This window comes from Dicentrarchus labrax, unplaced genomic scaffold (assembly GCF_905237075.1).
Source record: "Dicentrarchus labrax unplaced genomic scaffold, dlabrax2021, whole genome shotgun sequence".
In the NCBI taxonomy this organism is placed as follows: Eukaryota; Metazoa; Chordata; class Actinopteri; family Moronidae; genus Dicentrarchus; species Dicentrarchus labrax.
The window spans coordinates 13,500,610-13,523,577 of NW_026136706.1; the positions used below are offsets into that span (position 1 = coordinate 13,500,610).

The 22,968-nt window shown below is 39.3% G+C and overlaps 2 protein-coding genes and 1 long non-coding RNA gene across 6 annotated transcripts in view; 2 read left to right on the forward strand and 1 right to left on the reverse strand.

Annotated features, from left to right (window-relative positions):
• The first annotated feature begins 360 nt into the window (after positions 1–360).
• trpm2 (transient receptor potential cation channel, subfamily M, member 2) lies at positions 361–20,421 on the forward strand. Its single transcript, XM_051404162.1, has 34 exons — positions 361–498; positions 1,205–1,308; positions 1,917–1,990; positions 2,292–2,460; positions 2,552–2,732; positions 3,891–4,054; positions 4,172–4,352; positions 4,472–4,533; positions 4,615–4,815; positions 5,747–5,849; positions 6,819–6,940; positions 7,488–7,856; positions 7,960–8,097; positions 8,211–8,340; positions 8,511–8,656; positions 8,911–9,023; positions 10,358–10,456; positions 11,270–11,495; positions 13,124–13,242; positions 13,331–13,463; positions 13,921–14,092; positions 14,224–14,404; positions 14,510–14,691; positions 15,008–15,140; positions 15,329–15,416; positions 15,645–15,729; positions 15,847–15,992; positions 16,743–16,807; positions 17,066–17,095; positions 17,194–17,280; positions 17,379–17,457; positions 17,558–17,659; positions 18,876–18,992; positions 19,114–20,421. Exons 1-34 carry the CDS (start codon positions 444–446, stop codon positions 19,228–19,230), a joined length of 4,473 nt encoding a protein of 1,490 aa, XP_051260122.1. The 5' UTR covers positions 361–443; the 3' UTR covers positions 19,231–20,421.
• Positions 10,449–21,018, reverse strand: LOC127365752 (uncharacterized). Of its 4 annotated transcripts, none has more exons than XR_007885254.1 (4): positions 20,935–20,984; positions 15,020–15,665; positions 13,873–14,077; positions 10,449–11,471 (listed from the first exon to the last, which is right to left on the reverse strand). It is a non-coding gene; the product is annotated as an uncharacterized LOC127365752 (long non-coding RNA). The 4 variants fall into 4 exon arrangements; XR_007885252.1 differs by lacking the exon at positions 20,935–20,984 and adding an exon at positions 17,453–17,563; XR_007885251.1 differs by lacking the exon at positions 20,935–20,984 and adding an exon at positions 15,805–15,893.
• Positions 21,019–22,575: 1,557 nt separating this feature from the next.
• Positions 22,576–22,968, forward strand: part of si:ch211-45c16.2 (mitogen-activated protein kinase kinase kinase 13) — a 32,971-nt gene continuing 32,578 nt past the window's right edge. The window contains exon 1 of the mRNA XM_051404164.1: positions 22,576–22,631. The gene's annotated coding sequence lies outside the window, so the exon portion shown is untranslated. The remainder of the gene's footprint in view (positions 22,632–22,968) is intronic.

Sequence of the window (22,968 nt, forward strand, 5' to 3'; positions counted from 1 at the left end):
CCTACTTCCCCTCATCAGCCCTGCAGTATATATAGTATACCAGACCATTTCCACTCATTCCCTGCTAGCTTACTGATTTCCAGCCTTTTGTTCAAGCCCTGGTTGGACGTTTTTCCTGTTTCTGGCCAAATTAGGTGAACTTTTACCCAAGCTGCTCATCTCCAAGTCTGCATCTAAACCTGGTCAAACCTGGTTACCTGCTGAGCCATTACACTTTGTGCTAAATAAAGACAACTATTATGTGAATGAATGAACTATAAACACAAGTATGTAATATCTGAGAGCCAACCAGAGCTCAATCCAGTAACACGATCCCTATAGTTAAATACTCTGGAGGTATCACCTGGCAACCAAGTGCTGTAACGCTGGGCGAAGGACATGAAACATTGCACTTACACGCAACTGAAAGTGTGTTTTTCAAGCCAGATGCCAGAAAAGACTTCATGTTGTTGCTGTCGTTCAACCAAGTGAAAGGAGGATCTGAAAGCAACAAGATGGGTAACGTGAACTACAACAGATCATACCTTAAATGTTGATTTCTTAATGTTTGCCAAATGACTGAGCTTTCTTGTCTTCCACCTGTGGTCTGAAAACACTCAGTGAAAATGAACTACGTGTATGAAACCCTCTCAGTTTAAGGAATTAAACTCATGAGATCGCTCCTCAAGCTCACATTTTTAAACATATATCACAATGCTTTGGTTTGGTGAAATGTGAGACCCTGACTGGACGGCAGATTATCTTTTATGGCAGTAGCAATGAATGTGTTGGAGTGTTTAGGGGAGGAGTTTAATATGGTTTTGAGAAGGTGGAAGTATTTAACAGTGCAACATAACTAGGGCTGTTACGACCTTTCGGTCCAGTTGAGATCATGAAGGATTAATTGCCATGACTGAATCAACGGGTTAGTGTGGACTTGAAATATGTGGTAATGTGGGCAGGGTCTTAATTGATTGGAGTTGCAGGTTTCCTAAATGGATGAAGTTAGAGATAATGCAGGTCACATGACAGCAAGATAAAGGCATATGTCAGAATATGTCCATGGCTCTGAAGGCTTTATAGATTAGGAACCTGTAACTGACAAGATAGACAGTCAGCCTCGTCTCCTCAGACTTAGTCTACTTAAGAAGCTCCAGTTACTTCTTCCAAGCAATGGTTTTTAGCTGATATTCCTCTTTTTTCTTTTCTTTTTTTGTCCCCTCAGAAATGCTGCCTAAAATTCCGAATAAGGTTCAACCGCAGAACATTATGGAGCAGCTGGAGAAACATACATTTCAATTAAATCAACTGATTTCTAGTTGTAAAAAGGTGAGTCACTTCACTGATGTGCTGCATGTTGGAAAAAAGATTTTACCTGCATTTAATTTCAACATTTTTACTTAATTAAAAGTACTGTAGGTATTACTGAGAATGCCCCCTATCAGTGTTATGTTATTATATAAATATATCATCATTATTTGTTTTGCCCCATGTTTTGTATGTAAAATACAAAATAAAAATCTGAATATCTTTGCCTAGGAGTACAATATGGATCAATCATTTACAAACCCTATCAGTCATTTTGTTTATGATGCTTTGCTCATATTCCAGTGTATTTACTCTCCACGCAGCGTAATCTTTTGATCCAGACATGCTACCGGGTTTCTTTCTGTCACGTAGTGTATTCGGGTTTCAGGATCTGCTCAGCTCTGACATCACTGATGCAGTGCTGAGTGTGCACACAGCACCGACTGCAGAGGCTCCTCTCGCCTAGCACGCTGTCAGCTCTCAGCCTGAGGCAGATCTGTGCACCGTAATCGCCCCCCCATGTAGCCTCCAGGATGGGGGAAGCTGATGTGGAGTCACGTCTGGTTCATTCTCTGGCAATCAGCACAGCCAAACCCTCTCAGCACTTTCCTCTCTCCCTTTCTTTCCAGCGCAGTGCCTTTGCCTCATGGATCAAGGAGAACATCAACAAGAGGGAGTGTTGCTTCTTTGAAAAAGGTGTCAGGTAGGATAAACTGCTCTGTGCTGTGTTGATTTGGTGTTGAAAGTATGAACTGACCTTGTAGTTGGTGCTGCTGCTCAGTAATACAGAGGTACTGTAGCATCATCCCGCTGTTGTATTGATGCGAGAGGAGGCGTTGCCGTATCATTTGCTATGGGGGAAGTTATACATGTTAACTGAATCTGTTAGTTGTTTCCGGGGAGTTCTCACTTTCCTCAAACTGGCTATTTTCTCTTGATGTCTCTGTGCCTCTTTGGTATATGGAAACATTACAAGTATTAGCTTTTTTTTGTTTCCACACTAGAGAGGATGTATGTAAGTGTGGCTATGCAAAGACCGATCATGTGGATGAAGCCATCAAGCCAGAAGACTTCACAGGCGAGTCGTGGGACAGACACAGACATATCCACAAAGTGCCCACTGATGCTTTTGGAGAAATCAGCTTTGGTGGTTTGGGACAGAAGACTGGCAAGGTGAACCATCCTTTCTCTCCACTGTAATAATATTACTTGAGTGCATGTAAATGTGTGTCTGCATGTCTTCAACCTCGTTTTCCATTCTCAGTATGCACGAGTGTCCACAGACACCAGCCCTGAAACCCTGTACGAGTTATTGACCGAACAGTGGAAACTTTCTCCTCCCAACCTGCTAATCTCAGTGACCGGAGGAGCTAAGAACTTCTATCTGAAGGCTCGTCTCAAGAATATGTTCCACAGAGGTCTTATCAAAGTGGCCCAGACAACAGGTCAGCCTGCGAGAAAGAAAGAGAGAGAGAGAGTGTGTGTGTGTGTCATCAATGATTAGCCAGAGAGGCTGTGGATGTTTGTGTTTTATGAGTATCGATGTAGTTACGGAGTGTGTTGCTCCACCTCTATTCAGATTGCAGTCAAATATTTTGAGGTTAAATACACTACTGCATGCCTCAAAGGTCTCTGCCTTCTGAGCTTGTGCTATTTAAAGTGCAGTGTGCCTCATTTATTGTTTACAAATCTCACTGTGTCCCATTTTATACTACTTTTGGAATGCCATCCCTTGAAGAGTGGGGGCTGTTATAGCAGCATATGAAAGGTTATATATATATAATAGTTTGATATTTTGGAACTTTTTTGGTTTCCTGCTGAAGATTCATACTTCTCTCACATCTGTTAAATACAACCAGAAGCCAGTTAGCTTAGCTTAGCATAAAGAGTGGAAACAGGGGGAAACCACTAGCCTGATGACACCTCTAAAGCTCACTGATTATTAACATGTTATATATCATTTGTGTAATTTGTACAAAAAACAAAAGTGTAAGATAGACAAGATAAGGTTTAATGTGGGGTTGTGTGTGGAAATATATATTGGCCAGGAGACGTGACTTCTTGTAGTCCTCACTGTCAGATTGACAGAATTAAGAAAATCAGAAAATATATTTTAATGACATACTTAAGATTTAGTGTCACATGGTGGTGCTGTTGCTCATTGCAACACTCTTGCCTCACCCTCTCTGTTCCAAAGTGTCAGAGAAACTGTGGTTGGAAAAATGGGAAAGGGCCTGTCTAGAGCCAGTGTTTGGTTTGTCATTTCAGGGCTACTGGAGAAATGGTTCAACATGGCTTCAACTATGAATTTTATATTACATTTCCGCCAATAGATCCTCCTTAATGTTACACACTGGACCTTAAACCTTAAAGTGCTTGCTCATGGTGGTACTGTTGGGTCTCTGTAAAAAATGTTATAAGGAGTTCGGTCTAGACCTGCTCTATTTGAAAAGTGTCCTGATATGACTTCTGTTATGAATTGGCGCTAGACAAATAAAATTGAATTGAATTGAACTGAATTAAACAATCATATGTGTGGGTGTCCATATATTTTTGGCCCTCTGTACAGTATTGAATTGGGACATGTGCCATGATGTACACAGGTGCGTGGATCCTCACTGGTGGTACACATGCTGGTGTGATGAAGCATGTCGGTCAGGCTGTGAGGGACTATGCCCTGAGCAGCTCCATGCAGGGCCAGATCGTAGCTATTGGAGTAGCAACTTGGGGAGTAATTCACAACAGGGATGCTCTGGTGAACTCAGAGGTAAACACATTTACACACGTGGCCTGTCTCTTTCTTGTGGATTAAGATTAATCACCTGCATACCATACAGTCGTCATCTGCCTTCCTTCCTCTCCTCCTCCTCCTCTTTGTCTGCAGGGTTGTTTCTCAGCCCATTATTTGATGGACATCAAGAGCCAGGGCCGACTCTCCTGCCTCGATAACAACCACACCCACTTCCTGCTGGTGGACGATGGGACCCAAGGACGCTATGGTGTGGAGATTGAACTGCGTAGCCGTCTGGAGAAATACATCTCTGGAAAGCATCTTGGAAACAAAGGTTAAAAATAGCCGATGCAGCATCCACAAAAGCAGCATTCCATTACAGATAACATCTTAAATCTGATTCTTCCTGTCTTTCCTGCTTTTAATATTGATTTGTTGCTGTGTAACCTCTAGATAGTGGCTTGACCATCCCAGTGGTGTGTGTGGTTTTGGATGGAGGACCAGGCACTCTAAATGTGAGTCATCAGCGTTGTGTCTGTCTCTCTCTCTCTGTGCCTCTGTCTTACTGTCTGATTGTCCTGTGTTTCTTCCCTCAGACCATCTATAATGCCATGCTGAATGGTACACCATGTGTGATCTTGGAGGGCTCTGGGAGAATAGCAGACGTGATCGCCCAGGTGGCAGAACTGCCAGTGAGCCGGGTCACTATCGTCCTCATCCACCAGTTATTGAAAAAGTTCTTTGGCCAAGAGTATGAAATGTTCCCCGACCTCAAGATCATAAAATGGACCAAGATGGTATGTGGACAGACTGATGAGCCATGCTAGCATCCTCACAACCACAATACTAACTAACTGGTGTTTAGCAGCTATATTTACCACCTTCACCATCTTATTTAGCATATTAGCATGTTAACATTTGCTAATTAGCATTAACACACAGCTGTGACCGATGGGAACATCATTAGTGTTGCAGGTATTTAATCATAAACCCAAAGTATTGGATAAATCCAAAGTTTGACCTGATGATGGCACTAAATGAAAGCTCAAGTGATCAGAGGTCATTACAGGTCATCATCTGGGGACCAAAGATGTCAACCTCATTGTGGTAAAAGTCAGGAGATCACCAAAGTCAGTGGGCCTTATCCTCTGGGAATCAGCATTATAGTAATACCAATCAATCAGTATTTAGATCACATCATAGCACAGAAACTGACTTTTTGAGAGTTATTAACAATCTGCTGGTTGTGCGTTGATGACTCCATTCTGGTATTTCTGGATTGTAGGGCCAATAGTACCCGAACCACAGGATGCTCTCTGTTACTAATTTACTAATTTAAATGCTTCATCCTCTACTTCCCATCCCACTCATGGTGTGCCGCAGGGCTCAGTTTTAGTTCCACTTCTGTTTTCTGTTTAAGCTTCCTTTTAGGGGCATTTATGTTTTTATTTCATCCCGTTTTTACTGGTGTTACTCCATTTAGAGTACTCTCTAGACAAGGATCTAAACAAATTTAAAGAGACATGATAACATTGTCCCTATTTTAGCCTCCCTTCTCAGTCTACCAGATAATTACAGAATAGATTTTGCTGATTATTTCAAGGCTAAATGTCTAAGCCTAAACTGTACCTGTGAACTTTTATTTTTGTCTTCTATATGTTCATACTTTTGTTCCGTTCTTTGTCAATTTTTGTCGCCTGATTTGATCGTGTCTGCTTTCTGTGCCAGATTCAAGACATCATCAGGATGTCTCACTTGCTGACCATCTTTACAGTAAGCGAGGACCATCACGGGGACGTGGATGTGGCCATTCTTCAAGCACTACTCAAAAGTAGGGATTTGGTTTTCACACAGATGTGCAGTACTTGATTGGACTGACTGTAGATGCCATTAAGTGTGAAGACATGAAGGCTTAGTGCCAAACTAGCTCTTAGCAAGTATAATGTTGCTTCTCAGAAAACGAAGCAGTTAGATTGTGGTATCAAATGTGCAGCGATCGAAAACCAAGAGACATTCTTGGAGATATTTTCGATTGCTTAAAACTCATTTAGAGAAAGCTTAATACATTATGTTACAAAAGTACACTGAGCCATTAAGTGCTTCAAGCGACTCCACCACATCAGACATTTATTTACAGTTTTGGTCATGATGATCCATCATTGGAGCTAAACTGCTTTGCCCTCAGTTTCCATTACTGAGGTCCGTTAGAGTAATCAAAACTAATTTCCAGGCAGTCATCCTGCTCACTCAGCGAGGGCCTATAGGACATAGAACAATCTTGATTATTGAGTAAAGCCTTGCTGCTTGACCATGCAGTGAAACTATTCAGACTACATTTTATGGTGCACATCATTATCAAAACCGCCGACCACAGGTTATGTCATGTTATAGCATCAAAGTGCTGAAATGTATTAATAATTTAAGTCATTTATTAAGCAAATATGCTAAACACTCTCTTGGTCCAGCTTTTCAAATGTGAGGATTTGCTGCTTTGCTCAATTTTACATCACTGTAAATTGAAGACGGAGTGCCTAATACCGCATTAGCTTTTAAAAAATGACTGTTTACCACATCCTCTTGCTTTAAGATCTAATGTGTAATATTTAGGCGGATCTATTGGCAGAAATTGAATATAATATTCATGGGTATGTTTTCATTAGTGTATAATCACTGCCACTAGATGCCACTAAATCTTACCCACTGGCCCTTCAAAATCTTTGTAATCTCCAGTATTTAATTTGTCTACTCACTCAACAGTGTCACATACATAAATGTTGTCACTACACATTTTCCATTTTAGCTTCGAGGACCAGCGAGTCATTGGGAATGGATAGCTGGAAGAGGCAGCTGGAGCTGGCTATAGCCTGGAACCGAGTGGACATAGCTGAGACTGAGATCTTCACTGAGGAGAGCCAGTGGAGGGTGGGTCTACACAATGTATAAAACACCAGAAGGAAGTGTCAGGGGGTGTTAATGTGCCTTTTACTGTTATTTCCATGTATTTTTATTTGCTATAGATATGCCATGCACTTTAATTTGTACAGCACTTTGGTCTTTAAACTTGATTTAATTTGATTTATTAACATTAACAAGTGTAATAAACTAAAGTCACAGAAGTCTTTTAAAACATAAAAACTTGTATTATAAACATTTTATGATGGGGCAGAGGGCAGTTGTATCATAAAAGACTGCTTTAGTTTCAGTTTACGTCATATCTCGTGATTTTGTGATTTAACAAGTCCAGCTTCTTTGCAAGGTTGATGATAACCTCAACGTCCAAATTTTCTACATCAAATCAGAGAAAAACTCTTCTTTCATTATGACTTTATAGAAAATATCAGACAAAGTGTTGTTTAATATGTATAAACGAAAGAATGCCTAACATAAATAAGCCTTCACATTTCTCCAAACATCTGGCAACAGTCAAATTGTGCTCATTGTGTCTTGTTTCTTACTAATTCCCACCCAGTCTAGTGACCTCCACTGGGCCATGTTCTCAGCCCTGGTTGGCCACAAGCCTCAGTTTGTGAGTCTGCTGCTGGAGAACGGTGTGAGCCTGAGGGATTTCCTGCAGGACGAGGACACTCTGTGTGAGCTCTACAAAAAGATGCCCAGTTGCTTCTTTCTCCGCAAGCTGGCCAAGCGGGTCAACAGTTCTACTCGCAGCAGGAGGCCAGCTATCGGCATCAGGCCTCGAGCTTATTCAGGCGAAATGATTTCCATGACTCATGTGTCTGACGAGGTGCGCCACCTGCTCGGCAGTTTCACCCAACCCCTCTACCCTCCCTCCAGCACGACAACCCACCTCAATATGTCTGTAGAGGATTTATCTCTATCAGTGAGTCTATTTATACACCAGAGTGGAGTATTTTCTGTCAGTTTTCAGAAAGAATTTGGATTTATGACATCAGTGTTTCTGTAATCCTTCACTTCTCCTCTAGCTGTCTAAAAGTGAGGCGCGTTCCCAGGCTCCACTCAGGGAGGACAATGCTGAAGCACAGAGGGATCTGGGCAGGGACCTTTTCCTTTGGGCTGTCGTCCAGAACAATAAGGAGCTGGCTGAAATTGCCTGGGAGCAGGTGATCAAGACACTTCCCCTATATATACATATATATATACAGACCAAGTGTGAAAATATTTGTTTGTTTGTGTATATATGACCTTGCCTCTGTGTTTGTTTGTATGTGCACAGTGTAGAGACTGCATATCCGCTGCCCTGGCCGCCAGCAAGATCCTGAAAAAAATGGCAGAGGAAGGAGGTGATGCAGACGAGGCAGAGGACATGCAAGAGCTTGCTAATCACTATGAGAAACACGCCATTGGTATAACACCACAGACATAATGAGTGGCTTTTTCTAATGTAAAATATATGGATTTTACAAGGTTAGTATTTGTCTTCATTGTGTGTGTTTGTGTGTGTTTGTGTGTGTTTGTGTGTGTGTGTGTGTGTGTGTGTGTGTGTGTGTGTGTGTGTGTGTGTGTGGTGTCCCAGGTGTGTTCAGTGAGTGCTACAACAATGATGAAGAGCGGGCTCAGAAGTTGTTGGTTCGTGTGTCACCATACTGGGGGAAGACAACGTGCCTGAGGCTGGCGCTGGAGGCTGATGATAAAAGTTTTGTAGCTCAGTCAGGTGTTCAGGTAGAGCAAACTTTCAGATTTATCTTCAGGGGCTTTTCGTTTAACAATTTTAGAACTTGGGACCTGAAACATTTGCCATCTGCATGCTCTGTAATGTAGAACCTCCACTGCGCACACAAAAACTGTGTTGAATACATTTTGGTGGAGAAAAAGTAGAGAAACTGTGATTGGTGAAGTTAACTTGATGAATGAGGCTATTTGATACCCAGATAAGAGTATATGAGATTCAAGTATGACTTGTGTCTGTCTTTAAGACTCTTCTGACACAGATCTGGTGTGGTGAGCTTTCAGTGGACAACCCTGTGTGGAGAGTATTGATCTGCATGGTTTTCTTCCCACTTATCTACACTGCCTTTCTGATTTTCAGGTGAGTTTCATCACCCGTTAAAACTGTCCCAGATTTAAGGGCCTTGCACAAAGTGTCACTGTGTTTAAAAATCTCTTATATCATTAGAGGCAAGATACTGTGTTGAAATTGGTACAGCAAGACTACTCTGGGCATAGAGATGTGAATAAAATAAGAAATTAATTACTAGTACAGCTCTTAATAATATGAAATGTTTTTTTATTTTAATTTTATTTATTTATTTTAACATAACATAAAACACAGGCCCCACCATATATACATATGCACACAAATACACCTGGGGACCATGCATCATGGTCTAACCCCGACACACCATAAGATCAACATCCCAACCAAAAAGCTGACTCATCAGTCACCAAATACCCCAACAGATCCAAACAAAAAGTCCTACATGTACAATACACACACCTATGTACATCTACCCAGACAATGAGGACATTAAATGTTAATTTGTATTATGGGGCAGGTTAGACAAACACATGGCAACAAAAGGCACAAAACTGTAGAAAATATTGAATGCGGCAACGAGTCATTACAATTAATGCCAAATTGGGACAAACCTATTAAGTGGAGCCAATAAAGTGGGACCGCAGTCAGAAGTTGGTGCTGGGGGGACAGAAGTTGCTCGCCACAGCTCAATATAACCACACTGATTAGCACACATGTTACACAATCTCAGTAAAGTCAGAATAAGGTGACTTGGTGTGACAAAACTGAAGGTGCTGTCATTTGTACAACTTGTTTCTCAAGCCAGTGCACAAGGATGAAAACTTGGTGTCAGACACACAAACCCCTGGAACCCTGAGAAAAATAAAAAGCTGTCATTCACCGTTTTTCAGATCGAGTTCAGATCTATTAAGCACAGCCATCTTATTAAAGTCCGTCAGGCTAATGATTGATGATTTACTGTGGCTTTAATCACAAGAATAAAAATAATATCAGTGTCATAAAGCTGATTTGGGTCGATGTCCACCTCCTAAATTTTCCGAAAAAAACCTGGTGACATTTACCTATGCTGAATGAAATGTGAGGTGTTTCTGTTACTTGCCTTTGCTATAATATAGTATGAGTATAATATAGTAGTATATTCTGACCTGACACAGAAACACACCACTTGGTGGCAGCAGGACTGCTGTTTTCTTTCCTAACCACAACTGATTCATGTTCTTTGCCGCACTTATGACACATTATTATAAGCAGAGGGTTTTATTGGTTAAAACATCTGAATTTAACAGATACATTTAATTTAACATATTTGTGCTACTCCTTGTACTACATCTATAGTGATGTTCAGAAATGTTACCCTTTTTTTAATGAATTATAATTCTTCCTAGACGTGATGAAGTCATTCAGAGAGAAACCGAGAAGAACGAGGAGATCAAGACAGTGGAGAAAGTGACAGGAAGCACACTTCACACGAATATGCTTAGCTAGTAAGTATCCAATCCAATCCACTTTATTTACATAGCACAATTTTAACAATTTTAAACACAAGGTTTCCAAAGTGCTGCGCAAAAAGATTCAATGTTCAATTCACTGTTATTTGTAAAGCGCCAATTCATAACAGCTTTTCAAATAGAGCAGGTCTAGACCGAACTCCTTATAACATAATTTACAGAGACCCAACAGTACCACCATGAGCAAGCACTTGGCAACAAGGGCAAGGAAAAACTGCCTGTTAAAAGGCAGAAACCTAGGACAGATCCTCCGGCTCTAGGTGGGTGGTCGTCTGTCTCGACCAGTTGGGGTGAGAGAGAGAGAGAGACAGAGAGAGAGAGAGAGAGAGAGAGAGAGAGAGAGAGAGAGAGAGACAGACAGACAGACAGACAGACAGACAGACAGACAGACAGACAGGTGTACAGTCAAACAGGACCATGGCAGGAGGCTCCACCAGGATCAATGAGAACCTGCAAGATGAGAAAAGCACAAGAACTCCGGGGAAGAAGTGAAGTTAGTAACATGCAGTAATGGGACATGAATGAGTGCAGAAAGAGAGAGGAAGAGATTAACAGAGTAAATAGATAACACAATAGAAGCAAAATAGAAAGATGAAGTACACATTAAAGTAAACAGTTGCCTCTTAATACACAGAAAACAAATGACAGTTTATAGACACCTTCAACATTTTTGTTACTCTCTAGTGATTTCAATTTGGTGGTCACTTGCAGGTCAGAAAGAAATTAAGAAAGAAAAGTAACCAGTGAAGCATGAAAACATCAAGTCACCTCTGACCTTTCTGTCCACAGTAATCGCCCCAGCATGAGGCGCCTGAACCCTCTGGGTAACTGGTCCAGACTGGTCTACCTGTACAGCTCCCCGCAGGTGAAGTTCTACTGGAATATTGTGTCTTACTTCGCCTTCCTCTTCCTGTTTGCTGTGGTGCTGATGGTCGACTTCCAGGTCACACCCTCTCCTGCAGAGGTGCTGCTTTACATCTGGCTGTTCTCTCTGGTGTGTGAGGAGGTCAGACAGGTGAGAGAGCGCAGCTTGGAGACACACACTAAATCAACATATACTGAGGTCGGAAACTGCTGCCGTGTTTTTGTCTGTGGGCCGACATCTGATTTGATGTTATTTGACAAGTAGTGCTGCTCTGAAGATGAAAATTATTATTAGTTGAGTAAAACCTCAGTGGGTAGAGGAAGTTTCACAAAAATGGAAATCTTGAACAGATCTTTTTCAACATAAACAGTGGCTGACTGTTCACACTTACAGACGAAACATAAGTGGTGGACGAAACAAACAAATTCAATAATTACAAATCAGAAAAAGATATGATACTATACATTTACACAGCAATACATTAACATGAAAACTGGAGTCACAAAAGATTAGACTAACATTTAAATTAGTAACATTGGAAGAAAAGTATCACCAGTGAAAGAAGCTACATTAAGTCTACATACTAAGTACTACACACTAATAAATTGAATAAACACTCCACAAGAATAAAAGTTCACTGTATTTTTTAGGTGGTTTCACAGTATATCACTTCTTCCTCCTCCTTTATTGTGACTTACTCTACTGTCAGGAGTACACAGAATTAAAAACAAATGTAATGTATGTCTTATATACTTAGACTGTGATTACTATTGGGGATTTCTTTGTCTCATAAAATGATGCAATATATGAAGGAATCAGAATGTAAACCATATATATTATATATTATTGTGAAAACTGCAGTGTAGTAAAAACAGAACTTAAAAATAAAGATTTACTTTAACAGTTCTTCCTTTTCTGCTACCCACCAGAAAACTGGTAATTGTGTCCTTTCTCCCCAGAATTCACACTTGTGACGATTAAAATCCAGTTTTGTTCATTAAAACCAAAGTAATGAAAACAAAGAAATCACCAAATAATCCAAACAAATCCACAATTACAAAAATGAATTCAGTGATGTTATTGGATTGTTTGGTTTCAAATTAGTAGAGGGTAACCACAAAAGTAATGTTGTAACTAATTATTTTTTGGGGGGTAACTGTAATATTATTACTGAAATGTATTAGTAATTAGTTACACTACTAGTTACTGAGGAAAATGATATTATTACTGTAATATTATTAATAGTAATGAGTTATTGCCCAACACTGCATAAAATACTCAAAGTATTTAAGTATTGAAAGTATTCTAATCTTCTATTGCACAAGTAAGAATTGTAATAAATTGTTTTCCCCTGTGCCATTGACTTCCATGGTTGCACACAAACTTTTCAACTTTAATTTAAAACAGATCAGTGAACCAGTGTTCATTCCCATGTTCATGGGACTGTAGTTTATTTTTCAGTCAATCCCAGATACATCTTCCATCTTCTGTAAATCAAGCTCCAAATGCATATTAATCAACCACTGGAAATAGTCCACGAGAAATGCACTTTTTACTCCTGTTTGAGTAATACTCTGTTTGAGTAATTGCTTTAAACTGCAGTTGCATTTGAATTTAAAGATTTACGTCTTCAGCAGGCACCAATGGATTGAGTGTCACAGACAGAGTAGGAAAGTCGTAACGTATGAGGAGACAAACAACAACCAACACAGTTTTTTTATTTATTTATATCACTATTACTAAAAACTGCCAGTTTTAATTTGTCTTTTCTATCTCAGCTGTTTCATGATCCCGATGGTTTTGGGTTTCGTAAGAAAGCCAGGATGTATATCAACGACCTGTGGAACATTTTAGATGTTCTTTCCATCCTCCTCTTTATCATCGGCCTCATATTTAGGTACGTTTCCTTGCTCCCTGATGATCCCTTTAGGCCATGGAAGTGGCCACCACTTTATCTATGAATCACCAAGTCTTTTCTATTTCAGGCTGACGACTGAGCTGTTCTATGCGGGTAAAATCCTCCTCTGCATCGACTTTGTGGTCTTCTGCCTCCGCCTCATGGCCATATTCACTATCAGTAGAACCCTGGGACCCAAAATCATCATAGTCAGGAAGATGGTGAGAGGGCTACATACAAATACAATGAACGCCGTCCTGATGTAATGTGGGAGCAACCGTAGAGCACAAAATGCTACGCTCCAAAACACCTTTTATCTAATACAAAAAGAGGCTTCTGCCTCACTGGGCCTCCATCTGGTGTCTGCAGATGATGTACACTTTGTGTTAAATAAAAGGTGGTGAGTGTTACAGCTGGTCTGTTTGTTACCGCACTGGATATCAGTCAGTCAAACCCTTTAAGATGGGATGTGTTTTCAAGAAAAGCCATTATTGTTTGTGCAGAAATTATATCTGGAGAAACATGGCAACATTTCAGAAACTTGCCACTGCAAAATATATCAATTGTTAAAAATGTAGCCTAATAAAAGTCAACCACTAGAAAATAAACTCTCTGCTGTACATACATTACCTGTCAGTGGTTGCAGTATTCAGATTAATTTACATTTTTGTCCTCCAGATGATGGATATGTTCTTCTTCATGTTCCTGCTGAGTATCTGGGTGGTGGCGTACGGTGTGGCCAAACAAGGCATCCTCATCCACAATGACAATCGGCTGGACTGGATCCTCCGAGGGGCAGTGTATGAGCCGTACCTCATCATATTTGGGAATTTTCCTGCAAATATTGATTGTGAGAGGAGATAAAACATTATATTCATTTGTTTTTTTACTTGAAACACTGTAGTTTGTGAAGTTAAAGTGACTAAATATGTTAAGTATACATATTATCATCAGGAAAACACTTTCTTTGCTTTTTTGCAGATGCTGAATTTCAAATAGACTCGTGCAGCATGAATGGCACCGATCCTCTGAAGCCCAAGTGTCCGGTGCTAAATGAAAACCAAACACCAGCCTTCCCTGAGTGGCTCACCATCATCATGCTTTGTGTTTATTTGCTCTTTGCCAACATACTTCTGCTCAACCTGCTCATAGCTATCTTCAAGTAAGTTCTTTGAGGCTAAATTCAGTCCTAGTTTTAGTAGTGTGAGTTTCTCTGCAACATGCTGTCACTGCACGTCATCCTCTGTCTCTCTGTGTTGCTGCACAGCTTTACGTTCCAGGAAGTTCAGGACAACACTGACAGAATATGGAAGTTTCAGAGATATGAGCTAATTAAGGAGTACCACAGCCGCCCTGCTGCACCCCCTCCTTTAATCATCCTCAGCCATCTTTACCTCTTCATCAGGAACATGGTGCTGTGCAGGCCTCCCATTGTGAGCAAAGAGTTTAGTAAGTATTATAGCCTAATAATGAAAGTAGACTAAAAACCAAAATAATAAATAAAAATCTAAGCACAGCATTCAACCCTTTAGCCCTTTTGCAGTTGATGCTGTGACTGATTTTGGTCTCGCAGACAGCTAAGGATTTTGTTTTTGGCGTTCCTACATCACTCCAGTTTTCTTTAGGGCGTACCTGTAGAGATTTTAATGTGGTTAAATGTCCCCTTTCTGGTGTAACTCAGTCCCAATTTGTCAGTAATGGAAGTTCTTGTGTCCATGTGCATAAACAGTAAGGCGGTGAAAAAGCATGTGACACTGTTTTTCAGAGAACAAGCTACCTGTGAATGAGGAAGAGGAGCTGTTGTCCTGGGAGGCCTTGATGAAGGACAGATACCTGCTGTCCACGCAGCAGGAGCAGAGCCAGAGCATGGAGCGGCGCATCCTGGACACGGCCCAAAAGTAAAATCCTGCAGGAATTAAGCCTAATGTAGCTGTGTAACAATCCATGTTACCGCTGTATATATATATATATATATATAAGATCACACTTTAAATAGGCCTGTGTGTTTTACTCGTAATGCTGAAACATACAGTCAATGTTTTCAAAGTTAACCAGACACCAACACTGTTCTTGTTTGTTTCCTGAGGGTTACCACCATACACGATCGGCTGGAGAGGGAAGAGGAGACAGGCACTGATGCTGTGGAGAAAAGACTGGCCCGACTAGAGGAGCAGGTTGTGACCTGATTTTTTTTTGTTATCACCAATGTTGCACCTGTGTCTGTAACATTTCACATTATGCTGCGGGAGCGGAGCATGATGCAGAAAAAAGATGACACATTTCTCGATGCACCCATGTGTGTTTGTTGAATGTTGAATGTTGAATGTCCCCGGTGGAAAATCTCCAACGTTGTATAAGCAGTCATCAGAAGTATCTGACCCACTTTTATTTTGTCTCATCAGGTCATCCAGTCAGCCAGAGCCCTGCAGTGGATTATGGACAGTCTGAAATCTCAGGGTTTTGGATCAAAAGAAGTACAATCACTGAGTCAGCACCTAACCTCATTATTCTTTTTGATTTACATGTTTGTTTTTAATATATGTAATTCTGCAAATATCTTACACGTCAGATCTGCTCTTGTTGGCACTTCATTCTTCCCTGCAGCATTAAGCACAACAGACGAGTCCCCTGACACCTACGTTAATACGTCAGAGAAGGAGGATGGGTTCCACGTGAACGCCCGTCAGTTTAACTACCCAGGCAGCAAACTCACACGCTTCCCCGTGCCTGAGGAGAAGGTGCCATGGGAGGTATTTCAGACATACCACATTCCACCATAAAATCACAGGCTGCTGGTCCTCAGAACGTCACTGCTAGAGTACTGTATTCACTGATGGTTTTCATTAGGAATGTCATAACAGCAACACGGATTTATGTTTTATAAAAGACCTTTAGCACAGATTTGTGTAATTATTTCACAAGGCTGCTGCTGGAGGTTGTTTTACTTTCCCAAAAACCCAAACTGTACAGTTCAGCGAACATAACATACAGAGAAATAGTGGAATGGAATTCACTCACAAATCATATTATACAACAAAATTATATATGTATGGTTTTAAAGAAATGCCAAGAGAGTATTACTTAAGTGGAAACAAGTAAGTTACTTGTAGCTACTCTTGTGTGTGTAAGGGTTCCACAAGCAATACAATTAAATTATGATATATATCTGTTAGACTATGATATTCAGTTGGAGTCTGCCTTTTTTATTTTTTATATTTTATATTTATTATTCTTTTTATTAATTGTTGTGTGTTTGTCTTTAAATTGTGTCAAAATTGTTATTTTTACAGTAAAACGTAGGTATGATGTGTTGGATGAGTAATGTGAATGTTTATATGTGTATGGTATTGTCACCATGTAAAGTATGTGGACCCCAAGAAGAAAAACTTCTGTTATGCAGAACGCAGTAATGATCTTGATAAACAGACAAACATTAATGAATTAATAATATGGTTTGGGTTTGTTGGATCTAAGTGGTTTTAATGTCCTCTTTGTTTTAGGTCAGCTTCAGCTCATACATGCCGACTTCATACGCCACTGAAGACGGTGGGGACCACGTGGATGGGTGTGTATTTACCACGTAATGTACCATACATAATGTTTGGTTGCTGTTAGTTCCTGGTGTGTGGATACATTTGCAGTCTTAAAGGGTGCTTTTGTCAAGATAACAAAAGATGTTCAAATTGAAACAAAGAATGTCAGTGTCATCTCGAATCAAATATAAAAATATATTTGAAATATATTTATTTAAATACTACAGTTACAACACAGCCTCCTCTGAGCTCTTCATCTCTTACATTTAATTTATTCTTTCTCTTTGCAGATCAGAATCAGATGCCTTAGATAATTACAGGTATGATACTAGATAAGATACACAATGTATCAAATAGCACTTTCAGTAACCGTACAAGCATGTCTTTGATGTCTGATGTGTATCTTATCTGTCATTAGAAACCCAGGAGGGAGGACGGGCATCACGGGACGAGGTGCACTAACCCGCCTTGGTGCAAATCTGAACGTAGACCTTGTGATTACACGGTAGGTCGTCTCATATCCTTTTACTGCTTTTAAAATGGTTGTTTTTGCCATCATTGGATTGCACAGCATGATTTAAGACCTCGAGAATTGATTTTTAGCTGGCGAGACAGCGAGCGATCTGTTTTGGAGTACCTCGGGGTTTGGGGTGAGAGCCAAGGAACCTTACTTTTACCTGGGGTGAGTCCAACTGTTTGTCCACTTCAGCTGTTTTTTTGTTTTGTTTTTACTTTTTGAGCTGTTCACATAAATGTACGGTTGTGATTTTGAAAACCTTCAGGGACCAGTCCAATCTGCTGACCAGCTGCCAGCGAGTCTTAAGAAAACCATGGGAAAGAGTCTGTATGAAAAAATAAATGAAAAAGTATCAGAGGGAATAAAGGTAAGACACTTTGCTTTATAGAGTAGAGCTTGAATGTTCCTAGAGGGAGTCAAATAATAAATACAAGTACATTTTGTGTTAAAAAAGACCTTAACGGCCCAGTGTGTCACATTTAGGAGGATCTATTGGCAGAAATTGAATATAATATTTATAGATATGTTTTCATTAGTGTGTAATCACCTGAATATAAGAATTGTTATCCTTTTGACTTTAAAGCTTTACTTTAGAATGAGCCGTTTCTATCTACAGTACAGGCAAGTCCATCATGTTGAACCGCCATGTTTCTACAGGCACCCAGAATGGACAAACCAAACACTGGCTATAGATTGGGTCTAGTTTAGGGGCCACTATAGTTTCTACACACTCTTCAAAGACGCTTTTCATTCCCAGGTCGTAAAATACTGACGTAAAGAGGTGTTCAGTTAGTTGCAGTTTGCAACTTCACCACTAGATGTCCCTAAATCCTGCACACTGTTCCTTTAAATACTTTTATTTGTATAATAATAAAAACAACAATAAAACACATGTGATGCAATATTTAAAAGACAAGCAAGAATTGTTAAAGAATAAGAACAGATTTGGTCAAAGAAGCTTTTGACGATGATTAGGTCTTGAGTTGAGCATTTAAAACACATTAACAAGTACTTATGACAATAAAAGCTCTATCACCATTAGCGATGAACCCTGAGTGAGGCACAACCAGAGCCCTTTGTCTGATGATCTTAAATTCTTTATGGAAATCTGGGTAACCTACACTTATTAGTAGCTTCCAGTTTATTAGGTACACCTAGCTAAAACTAATGCAGTCTAATACAACAGCCCTGCAATAAATCCTCAGTTTTTATATAAAAGTGTTTTAGTGAGGTGTTGAACTTTATTTTGCAGGATATAGTTTGTGGTTTGAACTGTATTGTATTCTACTGACAGGTGTTTCTATTATTTATCTTCTCAAAAGATCTTCTACCACTAAAAGTGCTGCATTTAGTTGAGGCTCTTATCAGCTCATATTAGTCAGTGCCTTGCTCAAGGACCCTTTTACAGGACACACTGGCTGTCGTGAGGGATAAAACCTGTAATCCACTGTTATTAATTGAATAACTGTTTAATTAATTAAATAAATTGGATGAATAATAATGAATTCAAAGTGCTTTTCTTGACTCTGACATTGAGGAACTTGTTGATTCTGACGTGCAGTTTCTGTGTCACTGTGTTTTAGGTGTTTGAGGGTTACGTGGACGACTGCAGGAACACAGATAACGCCTGGGTGGAGACCACCGTCCTTAATATTCACCTGGACAGAACAAGCCAGGTGATGGTAGACATCAACAACCTGGTGAGAACGAAGAATTATTTGATTTTTTTTGGCCGATATTTGTGGACAGAATTCAGGTCATGATTCCTCCTACAGTGAATATATATTTATACTCATTGTTTTGTGACGATCTCTCTCTCAGTTGGTGAGCAAACACGGGTGTTTTCAGTGGCAGGAGGTGAGCGGCAAAACCAACCTTGGCGCAAACCAAAGAGAATTTCTGCGGCAGGTTGCTGAGCTGCACAACAGGAAGTTCTGATGTTCACAACGCTGTAGCTGTAGCTGTAAACGTGCCTCTCCATTCACAGGTTTTCTTGAGCCTGTTCACGTGGCCTTTTGTTTAGGCTGACGTGGATTCATTACATTGCACTGAAATCACTAAATAAACTATATAAAGCCATATAATGTTATGCTGCTGTGAATAACAATTTGCACCGTCATACGACACTGAATGTGCTATGTGTTAGCATTTTAATGTTCACTGAGAATAAATACTCCAGGACTGCAGAGTAACTAAGTACACTCACTCAAATATGATCCAGTTTCCAGGTAATTGTACATCACACAAGTATTTCCATTTTATGCTGCTTAATACTTTATTCATCAGTACATTTCAGATACATATTCAAATATTGTTTTACTTCACTACATTAATCTGACAGTATAGCTTACTGTGTATAAAATGAGGCATTGTTACAGATGAAAATGCCCAACACGTAGATAATATAGTTGATCTATAGAAATAAATGAGACTTTTAGACTTTTTTTTATAATAAATATCTATATAATTGTGACAAAAATGTAGATCTGCAGATTCAAAAGACCGTCTTGGAACATCTCAAGTGTTCCAGAGAAGCCTTAATCCAGTTTGGAAGCTGTATGAGGTCCTTTAATTAATTATCTCAAACACACAGACCTGGACATCGTACTGGGTCAGTGGGGTGAATCTGGAGATGACTGATATGCTCCTCTGTTGCCTCGATTGTGACTGTATGATGTTATGAAGTTGGACATTGGTGATAGATAGAAGAAACATTTTTATCTTTTATACATTTGGAATGTTTTTAATTTCTATTTATTTCATCTTATAATGTATTTTTATCTTTATTTTTCTTGTGTATGATTGTATATGGATTTCCAGTTGTCATTTATGTTTCTTGAATTCAACCAGCTGCAATATTAAAATATTTACAAGGCGATGCATCAATAATAAAATAATTCACAGTTTATAATAATATCTGAAAGGGACCGTGTATATACTGTATAATGTGGACTACTAATACTTCTGTATCACTTCTGCTCTAATTTAACTTCCACCACCAACACATTTACTTTTTCTGTTCAACTTCCCTGTACTTGTTTGTGTTTATTTCACGTGTCACCTGACATAAACAAGCACTCTTGGCCTTAATAATTATTTAAAAAATAAAATAAAACTACCTAAACTGAATTGTCTTTTCTGCTTTTTGGGGGTTTAATAGAAACAAACCTGTGTTCTCTCACATTGCTCTGCAGAGAAATTAAACTCAAACTGAACACTTTTGGGGATTATCTCAGTGCAGTGAACTCATGCATATTCAGTTTGTGATCTCTTCTACAGTCGTCAGTGTCTTTGTCCACCTGCCAAGCATTTGCAGTCTAGCAGCAGTTTCGGAGCAGCCTCTGGGCGCTCATTGGCTCAGGCAGAGGTGGCCAGACAGCGCAGTATCGGTTTCACACCCTCCTCATTCCGCTGATGTTTATCCTCATTCAGATAATATAGATAATTCATCTGCCATGAAATGAGGAAAGATCATTAATTTCTCTAAATACACACACAGATTGGGGACTTTTAATGTGAAGTCGACATGTGTGATTGTAAAGTTCCTGCAGGCTCTTAAATGAAGACGTTTAATTGTGAAGATTAAACTCTGTAAACTCTGTATTCAGTCCTTCTCAGTAATAAATATGTATAATTTCTTACCCTCCCCCGGCCCCTTTATTATTGTGGTTTGTCCGGTAAGTCCCCGGCAGCGCAGCGCCATTGAAAACATACAGAAGCTATTTTTAACCACAGCTTCAGAGAGGGTAAAAACACTAAGAGCTCCCACTCTGATCGTATTTCATGATACCACAAAGCACACTGAGAGAGTCACTGCTGGGGTCTGTTATTGTGGACCACATTTAATTCAGTAAAAATATTTTGTTAACATCCAGTGCTGTTAAATTATTATTATTAATATTATATATTGTTAATATTATTATATTGTACCTATATATTATATTGTATTATAAATGTTGTACTTTTTAGTCCAGCTACCAAGCAGTAGGCTATATAAAATAAACATTAGCCCCTTTACCAGCTGTAACATTAATATGTTAACATGTACACATGGATGCATCAATAATTATAACCCAGTAATAGAATATATTGGCCTACTATAATGAAATGGTCCATACTGCATGATGAGTTTTATTTTTGGTACGAGAAAATAAGAATTTGTTTGGATATATGAACTATACATATACAACTGCCTGTATAGTAGAGGCCAACGGTAGTCTGTGTTTTATGCATTAGGGAAATCCCTTTATTCTTATATCCTCAATTCACATAAGAAAAACAAAACAGAACAAACAAAACTATTTACTTGGAAACAATAGGTGAAACCTCAGAAGGCCTTGTTCTTTGGTAGTTTGTTATAGAGTTTGCACAACTAAAGTATTTCACATAATGTTTAGTCCTACATTATTACCTCGTATTAAAGGGGCTTGAGGTTTTAATAAATCCATGATAGGGTGTTTAAAGACAGTTAAAGGAGTTGAGTAGCCTACTCATTCTGGTCTCTTTTTTAAATGATGTGATACTATGATTTTACAAGCAAGTGCATCTACCTGATGGCACTGGAGGAGGAACTATTAAGATAATTTACTCAAGTAAAATTTATTAAAATCATATTATTTACATTATTTCAAAGGTGTTTATTATTAGTACTATTTAAAAAAATGTGACTTATTGTGATTGTAATACTGTGATGTCACCTGTTACGTTTTTTCCAAACCTTTATGTTAATTATTTCTTGTGGTAAAATAGTGAGTACAAAAACACATCTCAGATAAAAACTTTAAACCATTTTCTGCAATTACTATTTTTTATTACAAGCAAGTGCATCTACCTAGGAAGTATTAAGATAATTTTGTAAAATTAATTAAAATTAATAACTGATATGGACGCCTCATTGGGATTTACCCCTTACATATTATTCACATTATTTCAAAGGTATTTATTATTAGTATCATTAAAGAAAAAAAAAAATTGTTACAAATACTGTGATTTCACCTGAATTTAAGTTTTTCCAAAAGTTCACTTTAATTATTTCTTGTGGTACACAATCTTTAAACCATAGTCTGCAGTTACTGCTTTTTATTTAAATATGTTTACCGACCCCAGTTTTCAGGTGTTGCTGAACTCATCTCTCCAATAAACGATCTTCGACGACGTGCACGCCGGGGTTTACAGGTGTCCGGAAGTGACGTAGCACGCTCACAAGACTACACCATTGGATTGGACAATAAATATATGGACCGAGAGAGAGAGAGAGAGAGAGAGAGAGAGAGAGAGAGAGAGAGGAGGGGGAGAGAGAGCAGTTTGGACATCTCCGAGGGATCCCGCGGAGCTACACGGTAATATTCTCCGTTTATTTAATGACTTTTATCCTTTATAGTGACAATAAAACCTCCACAGCTCTCACAGTTTGACTGGATCGGGTCTGATTGTTGGGATGAGTGCGCTGAGACTGTGTGTGTGTGTGTGTGTGTGTGTGTGTGTGTGTGTGTATCTGTCAGTGGAGCTGCGGTGTGTTGTGTGTGCATTAACATCGACGACGGTGTAACTGCATAACGCTGTAAACTGTTCATACTGTTTATGAATGAATGTTTCAGCCCATAATAAACACCTATAGTGGCACCCCGAGTAAAGACTGTACCACCAGGTTTAATCAGCCAAACAGATATACATATA